The sequence below is a fragment of the Zeus faber genome (genome assembly GCF_960531495.2).
Source record: "Zeus faber genome assembly, chromosome: 3".
NCBI lineage: Eukaryota > Metazoa > Chordata > Actinopteri > Zeiformes > Zeidae > Zeus > Zeus faber.
This window is the reverse complement of record NC_137190.1, coordinates 37,751,023-37,769,793: the sequence shown is the minus strand read 5'-3', so window position 1 is coordinate 37,769,793 and position 18,771 is coordinate 37,751,023. Positions and strand designations below refer to the sequence as shown.

General features: G+C 40.9%; 1 protein-coding gene across 1 annotated transcript in view; it reads right to left on the bottom strand.

The window, feature by feature from the left end:
• The window catches only part of shcbp1 (SHC SH2-domain binding protein 1), a 43,499-nt gene that overhangs the window by 870 nt on the left and 23,858 nt on the right, over positions 1-18,771 (bottom strand). The window contains exons 9-12 of the mRNA XM_079997563.1: positions 7,891-8,022; positions 5,574-5,692; positions 699-785; positions 431-575 (exon numbers count right to left, since the gene is read on the bottom strand). Coding sequence (XP_079853689.1) covers positions 431-575; positions 699-785; positions 5,574-5,692; positions 7,891-8,022 — 483 coding nt within the window. The remainder of the gene's footprint in view (positions 1-430; positions 576-698; positions 786-5,573; positions 5,693-7,890; positions 8,023-18,771) is intronic.

Here is an 18,771-nt window from a genome sequence, read left to right as displayed (position 1 = left end):
TTTGTCCAACTTTTGACTGCATGTGTTCCTTCCCACATCCCTGAATTGCCTTTGAAGCAAGTCTCAAAAAACATTTCTTCCTTAAGCAAATCAAAACATCCCCTACTAATTTTGTAATGTTGGGCTATGATTTCCAGAGCAAATGGACATCAGAACGAAGCAAACTCAACCTCAATGCCTTCAAAAAAGTGGCCCTGTGGTGATTGATCCAAGGTGAATTGCCACCAAATGTTCGCCAACTCAATCGGACCAAAATTCCAAATTATATTATGTATCAGAACAAAAACCTAGAATAACTAATATAATTGGGTTGATACGATGCCAAGTATTTACATTTGATGGACTTTAGTCTTAATTACTGGCCAAAAAATGGAAATTGCTGTCTAACATCACATCAGGTTCCAGTGTCTGGAAGAAAAACGCTTCCTACCTTGAGCAATGTCGGGCAATGCCTCTTTCCGGTTCTGCACCTCATTGCTGGGTTTAACCAAGATGACACCATAGCCCTCATTGTTGTGGATTACATTGCTTTCCATGGTGATGCGAGGCATCACGTCCAATTCATCCGCAAAGTCCTTTGGGAGATAGATGAGATGTGTAGTAAATGTTATGCTGTAACCTCAAATTAAGATTGTAATCTGTCAAGGCTGGAATGGGACGATAAGGTCAGTTCTTCGACATGCAGTGCATTTCCTCACCTTGATGAGAATTCCCTCCTTGCAGTGATGGATTCCATTCCCCACAAGGATGCATACACAACCAGGATATATCTCTACGCCAGCCCCCTGGAGTGCATACCAAAGCATCAACATGTACATAACACAAATGGAAAAGGTCCAAGGTACAGGGCCCCTATACTCCTTACGCCATGCCTGGCTGAATGCAATGCGAAGTGAACTGCAGCCTTTTTCAGCAGTTTGAGAGAGGAGAGAAATGTCCACTGTTGTGTCATGCTGCTGTGATGCCCATTGAAAATTACTGCTATATACTGTCTGTACTTACTTACTTTAGGTTAACTGCCAACTGCCCGTATACTCACTCGTTAGAATAAATTGCTCCATGTTAACTTGCTTTAGATGCGTAATATGCTATTATCTATTTATTTCCCCCACTGATTAATAAGTTCAAAATTTTTCCATATAAATAGCCAATAGCCAAATAAAGAAGTACTTGTTGAAATAGTTGAGACATTAAATTAGATTGGTAAGGGAAAAAGGTCATTGGCTTCTGATCATGTTATATAGGGATATTAAACTATGTGTTAAGAATTCCCCAAACTTCCCTCCATCCTTCATTATTTCTCTGTAATTACCTGCAAGTTATGTAAATAACAAAAATAAACCATAAACACAGTACATATTCATCTTTATGCTTCAGTTACTGCTTGCTACATCAAATGCCATTTGTACTTTTATACTCCACAGCCTATGATGAGCATTCATCATTTATAAGTATCATAACTTATGACACCAAATCCAGCGCTCATTTTCAACACTATGTATTAATTACCAACAAAGTATGCAATGATCAATTTCAGTGTTCCTGAATGAGGAACTCCTGGAGGGAAATAAACAGGGTGGAGTCAAAAAGTATACCAATAACATATCTTCTCATATCTCATAACATAACTCCGATGGTTGGAGGAAAATAAATCTGTCATGCCAAAACAGTTTCTTTGAGTCTAAGCCAAACACTAGTTTGCCTTTGAGAATAGTTCGGTTTTTTTTTTGTTTTTTTTTTTTGGTTTTTTTTAACACTACCAAACATTAGGCTAGGGTTAGCTAGCTAGCTAGCATTATTAGCCTTGATTTCCACTCCTTTGTTGAGCCTCATATCAAGACTGTTTGTTTCTGACCGGAAAGGACAAACACATCAAAGGAGGACATGTTATCATTTAAATTTCCATAGGCCTTGGCTAAACTGACTGGATCAGTCCATGAACCCGCTTGAGACCATTTCTCTAAACTGCTCTCTCAAGACTGCTCCTCGGCTTGTGAAGAAAGGAGGTTTTAAATTAGTTGCTGTGGTACTCTTTATCTACATTCTCCATATTCCAGAGTCATCCTCTCCATTCCCCTGACAACATTAAGTTCATAGTTTGTGCTGGGATTCTTTATTACTGGCCATTGAACGGTATCGGCCAGTTTTAATCTTGATCAGTGACTGGCCGATCTATGTCATATCAGTATATCAGATTCTGTGCAGGTCAAATTTACACACCCAATACTGTGCTCATGCAGTTGTAAAAATGATCTGATACTCAAACCTGATACCCACGTGATGTAACGTAGTTGCATAGTTGACACTGAAAAAAGAGCATCTGCTGTGAATGAAGATAATTAGATAAATAATTGGTTGTACGTAGTGCACGAGCTCCGCTCTTGATGAAAGGTTTGACTTTTTTTGAGACTGTTCTTGACGAGTCAATCAGTAAAATAAGTAGTTTTATTGATTTGATTCAGTTGGTGGCATGGCGAGCGAAGGGGGACTTCCAGTGAAAGAGAGTGAGAAGAGTCCGCCATTTATTATTATTACTTTTGTAGCGTACAGTTGTTATAAAAATGTATTCTTTTTTTTGGGGCCCTGACAGACCACCCAGGCCCTGTGCTTTAAACACGGATGTCGCGATAAGGAACAATGTTTACTGCTGTGAGGCCCACAACACAAAGGCTTTTGTGTTAAAAACGGTTCATCTGCATTTTTCTTGTAAGCCTACAACATTAAACTGTCAGTAGGACACTATCCCACATCCTGGATAGTTGTACCCCACAAGGGGATTTTCACATGATAGGAAACCACTTAGTGACCCATAAGGGGTCTGTGTTCAGGTAAGTGGAATGCCTCATGCAATTGTAACGAGAGGCTGCCTGGACTTTGAGAGAGAATATTCTCCCCTCCCTCTGATCAGATCAAACTAATTTAACATTTGAGTTGGCCAAGAGAGCAGACACAGCCATCTCTGGCCTTTGTCTCCTGAACACTTCCACTGCTGTGAACAGCAAGGGACCTAAGCCAAAATGACTGGATCAGTGAAATGCAGGCCATCTGGCCCAGGAGATTTACATCACCTGAACTCTCATTCCATCAAAAGGAAATGGGACTGAAAATGTATCATAATCAATCTGTAACAACTTTAATATTTTTCTTTGGGTGGATGTGCAAAGAATGATGCCACTCTCGACATTGGGAAATGTATACTGACAAAGTAAAACGGCTCTCCCCATTTGCGGAGCTTAGCCCCCCCTAGCGGCCAACGTTGGTGTTACCCAATGCCAAGATTTCAACCTGTGTGTGATTTTTATCTGTACAGTTAAAAGACTTATTGACTTGTATGATTTTCCTTCTTGCACTGCAAAGAGTAATTTTTCGTATGTGTTGTCAGATTCTTGCATTTCAAAGATTTATTCACGTGTGTGATTTTGTCTTTTATTTCAAGATGTATTTAACAAACAGAAATGTAATACAGAGATTAAGGATTGAAAGTGACTGGTTGTAAAATTCAGATTATAGAATAGGATTTTGAACACACCACGAAGAAAGGGGAACGGCCCTTCTCCACAGCGGGTCCACGGAAAGTCTCACAACGACTACCAATGGCCGTCGAAGAAAGTAATTCCCTCGGTGGACATAAAAACCCCATAACACAACAGCTAGTCAGTTCCTTTGTTCCCACGATCTCGCTCTCACAACTGCTACTTGAGGGGACCTTCCGTCCATCTACCTGGCGCGATGGCACGCCGCCTGTCTTCCTTTTTGTCCTTTTGAAACCACGTTTTCCAAACCGTGAAGCAGCCAAGTCACGGTTCGGAAGTACGCATCGTATCTTGAAAGCCTTTCCTCCTTTTACCTCCCTTTGAACCTGGTTGGAGACCAAGATCTCTCCTCCCAGCTCAAATAGCCATTTTGGACAGTCCAAAATGGCTATTCGAGCCATTCCTGGCGATACAACGTGTCACGGAACAGGGGTAGCAATTCAGTATATTCCAATATTTTTCAATACTGTAAGCAAGGCAATATACATTGTGATTTTTATTCAAATTTTAGGAAAACTGACAAGCTGCGAACAAAAGTTTGCCGCTTGTGCGCTCTAATAATTTTAAGAAAAACTGTACTCCGATGTCCACTTGATTAGTTCACTTGAGAGGGCAGAACAGAGTACCTGCTAGGGCTGTGTATTGACCAAAATCTGGCGATATGATACCTATCACAACACGGGTTAGGATTCAATATATTCTGATATATGGGTATACTGTAAGAAAGGCGATATACGGTATTGCATTTTTTGTTTTATTTTAGGAAAACTGTTAATAAAAAGAACAAGCGGCATATGCATAAAATCCGAGTTAACAACATTTTATTCAATCAGAACCATGGGATCTGTATTTATCACAGTCCCTGTAACATCCAACATTATTGCACTACTTTTTGTGCAATCTGAATAAAGGAATTACCATTTGCCTATATCAGTAAAAAATAAAAGCGCTGACAGGATTCTTAAGGCAAAATAATTAAGAAAATAAAAAACAACTTGGAGGAGTGTAACGGTAAACTTATTCATACTGGAATAAAAATGTTTATTCACTAAACATTAACTGTATTACTTGCAGAAGGCTTAAAGGTTCAATTAGTTCAAAGCTCCATCAGATGATGAGCCATGCTCAAAATTATCATTCAGAAATCTTTTATCACAATTCAATTATTATGTCAATAACAATTTAAAAGATGCTAAACATTGAATAAATTATTTAATAAAAACAAATGTATTTCTTTCCATGTGGTCCATGCTGGCATTCCACTAGCGGGCTATAACATAACTCCCTCTGTCCCCTCCAACTCACGCCCCCCCGGCCATTAGATCACCTGTCGGCGATCTTGAGTAGCCACAATTGGACGATATGAAAATAGAAACGCTTGTCCAACCAGTAAAAATACAATATTGCATATATGTTAATAGATTATAATAATTGTACAAATCCCTGTTGGTTTTATTTATTTTTTAAATAGGTCTACATTAGGGTTGCTGTGGTTATCGGTGTTATGTGGTGTTCAGGCATACACTGATATTATAGAAATATGATAGAAACACATTCAGTTCATCTTTGCGTATCAGCGCCGAAGTTCATCAAATAAAAAAATAGAATTCGTAAAATACTTAAGCGTGTTATCAATACTTCGTCGGATACTACAAAAGTGAAAGTCACTGCTTGTGCGTGCACAGAAGAGTCACAGCACAGTCTGCTTTTCATGGGAGGAGAGGAGAGAAGGCTACATGAGACCTTAGATCAGGTCTAGATGGGACCTGTCTGCCTCCATCTGTAATTAGTGGCTGTGCATAACGGGGACCCTTCTTGATCACTTTAAAAGTCATGTTACGCATCATTAATTTAAAACTGGTATTGTTTCAAATAAATGTGTGTGTTAATTAGAAGAGTAGGACAAAAGCGCCTGATACATGATGTAATGTAAAGAGTAAATGTAAATTAGAAATTCAAGGTATTTTTATATGGCCCTTGACAACCTCATGCTGAACAAGCGTAAAGTATGGACACGTTATGTGTGCCTCCTCTGCTTACCTTTGAGCCATAGAGGTCACACATATCCATGCTGAGGTGGGCCGAGGTACGTACAATCACACCGGTGGTCTCGCACTGAAGCACACAATTCTCCATCTCCATCTTTCCCTGACGTACACCTACAGATGGGAAGGGAGGACACAGTAACAAATAAAAGTAAAAGTAATGTGAGATACACACAATGAAATAAAACAGTGTGTTTACATGCACTTGAAAAAGCCAATCACAATCAGGTTAAGGCAATATTCAGAATATTGCAACTGTCATGTAAACACCTTACCCTGATTATCTTAATTAAGTTAAACTTGATATAGGCGCAAGCACAACCCGATTTACAGACATGGATCTCTCCTCAATTATTTGGTTTATTTTGGCATGTAAACACCTTAACCAAACTGCGCATCTGCACAAAACCCAGCGATTCTGCTGCATATACGTATTTGACCCAGAAAGAGTTGTTTTGGCAGATAAACAACAGACACGATGGCAACCAACATTAAATACGCTAACTTTTGGTCGGAAAGTGAGTATGAGTTTATGTTGTGTTTGATAAGGAAGGTAAATATAGTGAGATATTTGGATGGGCGCAAGAACAGAAGTTTGGACAAATTCAATAAAGTGTCCAAGAGGATTGTAGACGGAGGTGTTTCCCTAAAGAAAGAGCAATTACTTCCCGTCAATAACACGACTATGCTGCTTGCTATGTAAACAGTTTTTTCAGTAATCACATTATTCCAAATGCATGTGAACTCAAATTGCGTTATCTTAACCCAAATATTGAGCTTAATCTGGGTATTTAGTGCATGTAAACACACTGAATGTCTCAATGTTTTCCGTCTACTGCATGTTATTCCTCTTTAAATGTAATCAAAATGGGACTTGCATCACAAAACACTACCTTGTCAAAGGTTATATTTTTGTTGTTGAGGTGAAATCAGGCATATATCATGACATTGGAAATTCAAAAACAGTCTTAATCCTCCTGTTATGTTTGGGGTCAGTTTGACTCCATTGAATGTTTAGCAGTTCTAAAAAAATGATTAAACCCTTTTTCAACTTGAAACTTTTATGACCATATTTCTTTAAATACAACGGTGTTGTTCAGGGTCATTTTGTCCCCAGGCTGCATAAAGCCTGAGGAAACATAAAAGTTTTAACCATGTTTTCTATATTTGTTTTTATTTTGCTTTGTTGTTGTTGTTTGGGCTGGTATTGAGGGACTCTGGTATACAATTTTATATATATAAAAAAATAAATTCCCATGCTTTATTGCTCTAAAATGATACATTTTCATAGATTCTGCGAGGATTCAAGTCGTTCCCATTCACTTCGAAAGATTGAAAGCTCCCTCTCCCCACTTGAAAGACAGGGTAGACTTGATGCTAATGTAATCAAAATCCCCCTCCCCACATGGAATCCAGGGCTTGACATTAAGCTCTTTAACTGAGATGTTTTACTTGCCTATTAAAAAAATTGGCTTAGGACGACTATTATAACTATTATAAGTTTGTACTAACATACAAACATGCAATTAACAGGTAACAAGGGAAATTTATGGACCAACTTTTACAGAACACCAACACCGGCTCCTTTTCCCACATTACGCCAATATGGAACATTGCCAGTGGATTTACGACTTTCAGCGCAAGTGGGAAAGGGACTTAAATGGCTCCATGCTATTCTATTATTCAAATTTTGAGGAGGGGCAGGAATATGGTGAGAATTGGAAATAGATCTGATCCATTGTGTGCTTACATAGGGCTGCTGATTTTGGTCGGACTGTATAAGTAAACTGGTGAAGCAACAGCAAGCCTTTGGAATGCTGACCGATAGGGAAATTTTTCCAGCCACAATGTCTCTGGAGACATTCCATGTTTTCTCCCGCATCATACCGTTTGATGACAGAGAAACTAGACTCAGTCGACGGGAGAGGGACAAACTCGCCGATATAAGGGATGTATGGGATAAATAGGTCCAGCCACTGCCCCTTCTTTACACCCCAGGCCCCCATGTGACTGTGGATGATGCCTAGTTTCATTTCGTGGGCGGTATCCATCCAATATATACCAAGCAAACTGGAAAAATACAGCATTATGATATGGGTAGCATGTGGTGCCCAATCCAGCTGTGCCTTTTTTTGTGGGCTATTAAGATGTTCAGAGGACCAACACAAAGTAGCTGGGTCATAAACCTGGGTAACAGTTTAACAGTTAAAGTCGTTAGTAAATTTTAAAATAATGGGACGGTTAAATCTCTAAATCATATTGCTACTGAATGGTTTGACAATTGAATGGCCTTTAAAAACATGGACACTTACACAGTATGCCTTCAATAGCGTCATGCTGGATGAACTTCACATTGGAGATTTTAACTGGATCCCCTGTGGATTCCACAAACGAATCGCCCTTGTTGCTCTTCTCGATCACCACCTCGTCAGGAATGCCAAATCCTGGACAGACAGGAAAATACTGTAGAAATTATATAGCAAAATGAGAACAGTGGCAAAACGAAAATAAATCATCCATCCATCAATTCTCTTGGTGCTTATTAGGGTCCGGCTCGTGGAGGCAGCAGGGTAACCAGAGTGGCGGGGACGTCCTTTCCCCCAGAAACTTCCTCCGGCTTTTCCTGGGGGATTTTGAGGTGTTCCCAAGCCAGCTGATATACCTCCAGTAGCTCCTGGGTCTGACCCAGGGTATCCTCCCAGTGCATCTTGTATACCCTAGTACTTTGCCAATGAGCACTTTTCTCCAACTACTTCAGTAACTTCCGCCAAGCAGATGCATTCCGGTCCACAAGAACAGTCCAGCCCTGCCTCCTCCACAGAGGGTGTATCAGTCAGGTCTAGTAGTTCTTCCTAAACAGGACTTCCTTCCACATTTTTAAAAAAAGCACCCACGGAATTGGCGCAAAGACCTGGCAAGAGTTCAACGTCTCCCTGAGGACACCTCTTACTCCAGGTGTTTCTCAAAACAGCGTATTGAGAAACATATCCTGATGCCATGGTATTATTTTTCTCCAAGCCAAGGAAGATAAAGTGCAGCAATGAATAATACACCGTTTTCATGATGTGCTAATGTTTTGCAAAGGTCATTGGTTACACAGCTTATTTTTATGCAATAAATGTAGCATATCAAGTCATCCTCTCGTCTGTCCTTCCTCCTCAGCCACAGCTACCCTTCTCTGCCTCCTCTCCAAACTCCAAGGTCAAGGTAAATCAGTGTCTGATCACATCATCCTTCACTTTTTGAGTGACAGTGGGCTCCATGGAAGAAGACCCAGGAGGGCTCCACTTTTGAAAGAAAAACATAAAAAAGCCAGACTGGAACAAGCCACAATGCTTCTTGGAGAAAGTCCTTTGGACAAAGGAGTCAAAACTGGAGCTTTTTGGCAAGTCACATCAGCTCTATGTTCACAGACTAAAAAAATGAAGCTTTCAAAGAAAAGAACACCATACCTACACAGTACATACAGTACCTGTGAAACCTAGAGAAGGCTCGGTTATGTTTTAGGGGTGCTTTGCTGCGTCTGTCAAGGCATTCTGGAGCGAAACGTACTGCCCAGCATCAGAAAGCAGTCTCAGTCGCAGGTCATGTGTCCTCCAACGGGATAATGACCCAAAACACACAGCTAAAAGCACCCAAGAATGAATAAGAACAAAATATTGGACTATTCTGAAGTGTCCTTCTATGAGCCCTGATCTGAATCCTCTCGAACATCTATGGAAAGAGCTGAAACATGCAGTCTGGAGAAGGCACCCTTCAATCCTGAGATAGAGAGTGGGCCAAAGAAGTCTCATTGAGAGCTACAGAAATCGCTTGATTGCACTGATTGCCTCTAAAGGTTGTGCAACAAATTATTAGGTTATGGGGCCCAACATTTTTGTCAACAAGGTTTATCTTATCTTATTGTTGTGTTTTTTGGATCTTCTTCAATTTTGGAATTTTCGTTGTTAAATTCTACACCCTTGTACCACTTGTTATGTATTCTCAAAAACACCAACGCCGACTTTTGGCAATTTTTTTAGCATCTAATAACAAAAACAAACTTTGTAATTACTTTACATAACAATAATAAATGTATTTTATTTGATAAATATAATGAGCAAATGTCAGTTTTATGAGTACTTCATTGTATTTTTGTATTGTATTTTTTCTGTTAATAATCTATAATTGGAACAACAACCGTTTATTCTTTTTCATTGTTATAACTTACCTTGTTGTATGTAAGTATATGTGCAGTCTCAGTGACGGTAGGTGACGCTAGGGCTTGTGTACGTCAATGGCCAAATTTTTCCGTAAATTACATTTGAATTACAGTTTCAATAAGTTTTGTTTCCATGAAATAGGGCTGGATGATATGGCCAATAATGTTATCATAATATATATCAAATAATAATAATAATGCTCAATTTAAAGTTTTAAGTGTATTCTCATGGCTTCTCATGACCCTAAACACTGGATGAATAAAATATGGAAACTAAAAAGAGAAATAACTAATATATAAATATATCAGGGCTGCAGATATTCCTCTATTATCCCATTCGCATTTATATGCTTTATTTTTAATATTCAATTATACAAATTTTTCATGCTCAAATTCAATGTGGGGGTTTGGGGCTTAAACACGGTTCGGCAGCTAAGATCAGAGCCATCTTTTCTCCAAACAAAGCAAATAAAAACTCTAGCTGCTGCGGCGCAGATTGCAGATCGCTGAAATAAAAATAAAAAATAAAATAAAATAAATAAATAAATAAAATCACTCCCGCATTCTCCCCGCCCACTGGCAAATGCCGCACAGCAGTCCGCTAGCCAGTGGAACCTCTGCACTAAAGGACATGCAGTCTATGATGGTCGGGTTTATTTCCCACTTTCATTGCCTCAGTGGAACTACTGGAGATTCTGGTCAAAGACGCACTATCCCTTGTAGACAGTGAAACGCTGGAGGAAAGGGAGCACCGGACTTCGCACAGTTACCATCTCTCCAATGTGCGTTCACTGTGCAACAAATTGTATGAACATATATTGAACTTTATTGCTCATCACATGTGGATTGATTCACTAATGTAAGGCGATTTATATTTTTAGTTTCTAATAAATTCATTTTAAAAAATACACAATCGAATGGCAATTTCAGCATTCAAATAATTTATTTTTTGAAAATTCAAATTAGATTCAAATTGTGTCACTGCAGCCCTACAATATATATTATAAACATCATTGTCGACTGAGATCAGTCCGTAAACTAGTCGAATCGGGGATGTTTGGAGCGGACTGTTTGACTCTCAGATGTCACTGAAAATCTCACTGACTCTTTCTTTAAATCGCTCTCCTATCGCGAGAGCCACGCCGTTCAAGTGTTGTTTGAGGAAGACCCACGGCATCAGCTCCAGGGGGACTCATCCCTGCTGTGTGCTGCCGACCGGAGAGCTGAGGAAGCACCGGTGCTCCTGCTGTACGATTGGCAGTTTGTGTCACACGGTTGTTTCTCTGCTCTGTACGATTGGCTGTCTTTGTAGGTGGGGAAAACGGACTCTGTATCAAAGATGCAGATCGTTTTATCGCCGAGCTCTACCATGAAATACGAAGAACATTCTGGTATTTCTGTGAGTACTTACCATCTCACCGCTTCTATTTTTCTGACACCTCACTGGATCTTGAACGCAGCAATCAGTCGCACATTTCAGTGGATTCTACTCGACGTCACTAGGTCGCCCTAGCAAATAGTATGAGGGTTACGTAATAAAGCGTCTTACTGTAAATCTCATCTTGTTCATTTTGTTCAGGACCTCAAGGATCATATTGATTTTTCCTTTTATAACGTGTACGTGATGGAAGACGACCAGGACCGCAATAATCCTGCGAAAAGGAAGAAGACGGATTCAGCAATGGACACAGGTGATCTAATCCTGTGTGCTGTAGAGGTTAGTGTCTTGGATGAGATTAACAAGAAGCTGGGCATGCTTGGTCCACTTCTCCGAGACATTACCGAGATCAAAGCCAGCGTTTATTTCCTGCACCGCACGGTCAGCGAGATGCAAAAAGAAAAAACGCGGTTCGAAAGAACCTCCGCAAAGTGTCTCACAACGGAGGTGGAGGTTCTAAAAAATGAAATAAAATAATGAAAGAGACTATCCTGGATAAAGAATCCAGAAGTATGTGGGACAACCTCATCTTTTCTGGGATCCCAGAGAACAACACTGAGTCTCCAGAAAACATAGTGAAAGACTTCCTCCACAACGCCCTGAAACTCCACACGAACACCGTGAAGCAGATCACCTTCCACCGGGTTCACTGACTGGGACACCAGATAGGGAACCGGCCCCGCTCCATCATTGCCAAGTTTAAACACTTCAAGCACAAAGAGCTGGTTAAAAGTAAAGGACGGGAGCTGAAAGGAACCACGCTGGGAATGAACAATCAATTCACATGGGAGATCAACAACCGATGCAAAGGTGCTCTACCCCATCCTGAAGGAGAACCGGTGGAAGGATAAATGCGTATCGATGGTTGTTGATAAACAATATATAGACGGTCTGTTATTCCGAGACTCCTCCACCACACTTGTAGTTCTGGTAATTATATACTGGGAGATGCAGAAATAAGCATGCTATCTATGTCAGGATTTAAAATATCGCTCACTCTCATCATCTCACCCTCCTAATGCCCCCTCCCTACTTCTCTCATAATCTCACATCTCACTGTGCCATCACCACCTAACTAACTTCAATGACACCCATTAATTTTGTTAGTTGGAATGTGAGAGGCTTGGGCTCACCTGCTAGACTTAGCAAAATCATAAGTCACCTCACCAGGATTAACCCCAGCTTCTGTCTACTGCAAGAAACTCACCTTACTGCATCCAAGCACCTCAAACTCAAAGCTAAATGGGTTAATCAGATGTTTTCTGCAGCATACAAAAAAAACATTTGTTCTATACTGATCAATAAAAATATCCCATATCAAAATAAAACCACAATTTCAGACCCAGAAGGGTGTTACATAATGAATTTTAGGTAACATCAAATAAACCATAGCTAATATTTATGGCCCCAATATGGATGACCCAAATTTCTTTCCCAATATATTTTCAAAACTCTTAGAATTCTGACTCAATTATCATATTGGAAGGAGACTTCAACACAGTATCAACACTGGATCCAAGTTTAGACCATTCCCAAACCAGAAATAATCACAAATCCTGGCGTTCGTCGAACACTATAAAACACAATATGTGACCCACCACATACTTTAGGGCAGGGGTCTTAAACTCGCGGCCCGCAGGAAGATATTTTGTGGGCCCCTACTTGACATCAAAGTTTAGTGTTAGTGCGGCCCGTGCGTTTTTCTCACACGCACCTTTTTCCTTTGTTGCGCGAGTCGTTGCCCTGGGCGTTTTATATTTATTTTTTTATCACTTATGGGCTACCATAGCTCAGGCTTGTGACAGCTTCCGGTGGTGTTTGTTGACAAGTTAGCCAACGCGTTAGTCACTTGGTTGAAACGTGATTCCGGAGTGACACTAAGTGGAAGGAAATATATCCTGTCACCCAGTGCAAGGAACAGAGGACTTAGGAAGTGGGCGGACTCAACAAGAGTAATCAGTGACCTAATAAAGGCAGCACAGTGTTGCAATAGGAAAGGGAACAATAGGAAAGGGAAAAGAAGTTGAAACCCTTTCTTTGTGGAATACTTGATGCGGCCCAGCCTCACCCAGACTCTACGTCCAGCGGCCCCCAGATAAGTTGAGATTGAGACCCCTGCTTTAGGGTCATTTGGCGGCTTTTGACTCTTTTTCCCGCATCATTTGAAAGTGGAGAATCAGAGCTTCAAAACAAGGCGTCACTGGTGCAAATCAAGCAAATATTTTTAAAGCTATGACTTGACTTGATTTCAGATTTTCCTGAGACTCTCTATTGATAGACTATATTTTGTTGTGTTCTCTGTACTAATTCCACTTTTATAAAATATGTTTTATTCTTACTGTTGAATAAAAGTTTTTAAATAAAATTAGTTGTGTGTTGTTGACGCTATTTGTGATTGGCCCATTCAGCATTATGTTAATTAGCCATGTAGTTTTGGCTACCCCATTGGCATTCTGGGAGCTGGCTGAATGAAGGAGGTCTGGGCGAAATTTTGAAGGTGATTATCTCAGAATCACAGTTTGCCACACCCATGTCATTAATTAAGTCATAGCTTTGAAAATATTTGCTCAATTTGCACAAGTGGCACCTTGTTTAGAAGCTCTGATTCTCCACTTTCACATGATGCAATTTTTTTGCCAAATGACCCTTAAGTCTGCGTGGCCCACATATTCAGAGACTTTCATAATAAGCTATATCACTCTGTTAATTAATCTAATATATCAAACATTCACCCATTCCTTGGTGATATTGACCTTCCTAAACTTTCGACAGAGCAGGTTACCACTTTAGATCAACCACTTACTCTAGAACAGGGGTGGCCACACTTTTTCGACTTGCGAGCTACTTTTAAAATGACCAGGTCAAAATGATCCAACTGCATTAAAAGATGCTAAAAAAAAATATATATACATATATATACATACATACATACATACATACACACACACACACACACACACACACACACCGAGTATACTTTATATATACACAATATATGTTGGCGTACCTTGCATCACTGCATGAACCCTTACGGCACAATACAATTACATACATTTATTGTCACTACCTTACTCTGATGACTTGCACTGAATGGAGTTGGCCAGGGTTGCATAGTCAGGACAGTAGCTGCTGGTAGCCAGCCTCAAGCAGGCCCTCAAATGATCAGTCATGGTGGAACGGTATTTGGACTTAATAATTTTCATGGGGGAAAAGGCGGACTCGCATAAATAAGTAGAGCTGAATAATGCAGTCAAGGAGGTAGCACATTTCTTCATGTCTGGGTACTTTTCTTCTGTTAGTAAGTTCCAAAACTCTCCATGAGCCCTGGAATTCTGCTGAATGTCAGCCTGTAGTGTCAACATCTCATCCTCCACTGCAGACGAGTTCAGTTGAAAGTGTTGCGGTTTTTGATGCGAGTGAATCAACCTCAATATCTTCCCTAAATGGGTAGCACATAAATGTAGCGATTAGCTCGAATGAAGTCTCTAAACCCTCTGTAGAAAGTCTGACAGACAATTTTCAATCTGCTCTGTGTAGTGCGCACTGTCAAGTTGCGCACACGCCTTCCCTTCGGTCTCCAGCTCTGATGCAAGGTTTTGAAAGTTCCCCAAATCGTGGCGCTGCAGCTTTGAGGACAGAAGTTGCATTTTTCGTTTGAAAGCAACTGAACTGATCATGTTGACCACGGTTTTGTCTTTTCCTTGCAACTCTGAATTAAGCTCATTCAACATGTTGGTCAGATCAGTTAAAAAAAAAATATATATATATACACACACAGTGGTACCTCGACTTACGACTGCATCTACTTATGACTAATCCAAGATACGAGTAGCGCTAGTCGCGAAAATTTGTATCGACTTGGGACCAACTGCTCCAAGATACGACCGTGGAAATTTGCAGTTGGCGCGTCGGCGGCCAGTCAGCAGTCAGTCAGCGGGTGACCTACATCGTGTGTGCACGTAGTTCGTGGCTTATCGATATTTTTTTCATATTTACTGTGTTTGTGCTGTGTATTTTGTTTATTTTCACCCTTCATGATTTCATAATTCATATGGGAAAAAATTGCTTTGACTTACGACTGTTTTAACACAAGACCGTTCTTATAGAACTAATTAGTCGTAAATCGAGGTACTACCACACACACACACACACACACACACACACACACACACACACACACACACACACACACACACACACACACACACACACACACACACACACACACACACACACACACACACACACACACACACACACACACACACTTAGGGATATTCGGCTTTCGGGTGAAATTTCAGGTGAACCTAAAATGCACTATAACCTTTACAGGTGAACTTAATTTGACCTTCTCCAAACTTTTGAATGCACATGTCCAACTGTTCAATGTTTCAGTACTTTTTGCACAACTTACTGTTCTCTAACAAGGAGCTGAACGGCAAAATTCAAAACAGGTGTTTGATCTGAAATGAAACTCCCCACGGACACTGTGAAGCAGATTACCTTCCACCGGGTTCACCGACTGGGATACCGTGTGGGGAACTGTCCCCACTCCATCATAGCTAAGTTTGAACACTTCAAGCACAGTGAGCTGGTTCGAATCAAAGGAGGGGAGCTGAAAGGAACCACGCTGGGTGAGTTGGCCGGAGGGGGTGCGGTTGGCCAGGGGGCGGCCCGGTGGGCCCCTGCTGGCTAGGTTCGAGCCCTGCTGGCTTGTGCTGGTGGTTTCTGGCATGTGATTATCCCCCTCTTGGAGTAGTGATCAGTGGTTTATAGACCAAAACATGGTAAGATATTTCTCTAAGGGGATCAGTGGAGGTTCCGTGTAACATAAACTGTGCTCCTGTCATCTCACAGGTCATCCACAGGACAGAGTTGCAAGCAGTTCTTGATGAAGACTGAATAAAAAGTTGCATTGCAGGTTGACAAGTTGAACTCCACTTGCAGATTAACTCTGTCTTAGATGTAATGGCATACTAGTACTCTGTGTTGTAGTACCTGAAGCTCTGATCAGAGCGATCTTTTCTCCAAACAAAGCAAATAAAAAACTCTGCTCTGCCATGGAGCAGATCACTCCTGAAAAAATCCCGCCCATGATATCATGGTCCAACGGCGAATACCCTGCGGCCCCACCCCAAGCTGGTGGTTGGGAACCTCTGCACTAGAGGACATTCCGTCGGTGATGGCCGGGTTTATTTCCCCACATTCATCGCCACATCTGTGGAATTACTGGACATTGTGGTCAAAGGCAGTACGTACTCTCCTTTGTACACACAGTGAAACGCCAGAGAAGAGGGAAACGCGCCGGTGCTGTGGTGCGTCTCCGCCGACTTTGCATCCTGTTACCCGGGATATTTCTCTCTATTGTGTGTTCACCGTGCAACAATGAACTTGAACTTTTTTGTTTGTTTGTTTTTTTTAAATAGTCAAATTATGTTCCTGCAGGCCTAGTGCCTGGTGGATGGGTGCAGTATGCATTGAGAGATGCGACGCAGGGGACCTGCAGCTTTCCCAACTCCAATTGGTTCGGTGCCGGGTGAGCCGCAGTGGACTCTTGAGGGCCCCGCACCCCCAGCGCACACGACATTTGTTTATCGGGGATCTTGACTGCCCCAATATGCCGACCATGTCGGACAATATTACTCACAAAAATACGGGGAGAATCGCAAACCTGCTTGTGAACTTTTACACTGTCGTCCAATCATTTTGAGTTTATATCCGTGAGCAGAGAAATCAAATTTTCTTATCATTTGGTCTCATTGGGTATATCTGCTGTACGTCACTGACAAATACATGGCGTGATCTGAGTTCGCTCACATGATCGCTGCACATATGGACTACTGCTCCAATTTTCAGTTACCACAATATTGAGATTGCTGATTTTGACACTGCTTTTATTGTTAATTTTTCACTATGGAACAATAATAGAACATGAAACTGTCTGAGTTCCAATAAAATGGAACTGTCACCAAGTTACAGTATCATGCAACCTGTAACTCTCACTGAGTTTTAGTAGGACACAACGTATAACTAAGATGGAAATGTCCAGTTCAAACAATACCTATAAATATACCTTTCTAATATATTTATGTGGTGCATGCCATTGCAAAATAAATTTCAATCGAAAAAAAAAAAAAAAAAAGTAATAATAATAATAATAATAAATGACCGACTCTTCTCACTCTCGTTCACCGGAACTCACTGCGCATTAAACCAAATGAATGGAATAACTTGTTTTATTGAGTGACTCGTCCAGAACAGACTCTCAATAACGAGTGACACCTTTCATGACGAGCAGAGCTCGTGTACTCGGAACAACCAGAGCAGATAATGCGCTGTAGTGACGGCGATAAATAAAGTGTGCACAATTTTGGAATATTGTCAGGCGAAATATTTATCCAATCTTGGTTAAAGTACCTCCAAACAGCCGACATTTTCTTTCTTTTGCTCTTTTTTGAGTGTCAATTAAGTAACTACGTTACATTACGTTCTTATCGGGTTTGAGTATCATTTTTACGAGTACTTGGGCACAGTATCGGGCATGTACATTTGCCAGCACAGAATCTCAAAATATGGGATCGGCCGGTCACAGCCAACATAGCTGAAGAGCTGACGGTCGATTGATTGATGTAGCTCTATTACCAATGCCTTATATGTTAAGATTAGTCACATTTTTGTGGTTTTTACTCGCCCACTTCCCATTTTACCTCAGCAATGCAGCGTCAATGGATAATAAAGTACCGCTACACTCTGCATAGCAGTGGATGTTGAGTGAGTGAGAGGGAGGGCTTACAGAACTACAGGTCATAGCATCTGGTCCAACCCAAGGGATATAGTTTAAATACACAATAAATGTACGGTATTGTTTTGTATTGATAGATTTATTGGTTTGTGTGCGCATGCAGACACACACACACACACACACACACACACACACACACACACACACACACACACAGTCACTTTATTAGGTGCACCTGTTCAATTCCTTGTTAACACAAATTGCTAATCAGCCAATCACATGGCAGCAACTCATTGCATTTAGGCACGTAAATATGGTGAGGATGACTTGCTGAAGTTCAAACTGAGCATCAGAATGGGGAAGAAAGGGTATTCAAGTTACTTTGAACGTGGCGTGGTTGTTGGTGCCAGACGGTCTGGAGTATTTCAGAAACTGCTGACCTACTAGGATTTTTACATTACATTACATTACATTTAGTCATTTAGCAGACGCTTTTATCCAAAGCGACTTACAATTGTTCAAACACCGACGGACGCAGCCATCAGGAGCAATTTGGGGTTAAGTGTCTTGCTCAAGGACACTACAGCATGCTAGCAGGAGGAGCCTGGGATCGAACCAGAAACCTTTAGATCACTAGACCACCAGCTCTACCGCCTGAGCTACCATCCCCCACAACCATCTCTAGGGTTTGCAGGGAATGGTCCGAAAAAGAGAAAAAATCCCATGAGCTGTGTGGACGAAAATACCTTGATGTCAGAGGAGAATGGGCAGAGTGGTTCGAGACGATAGAAAGGCAACAGTAACTTAAATAA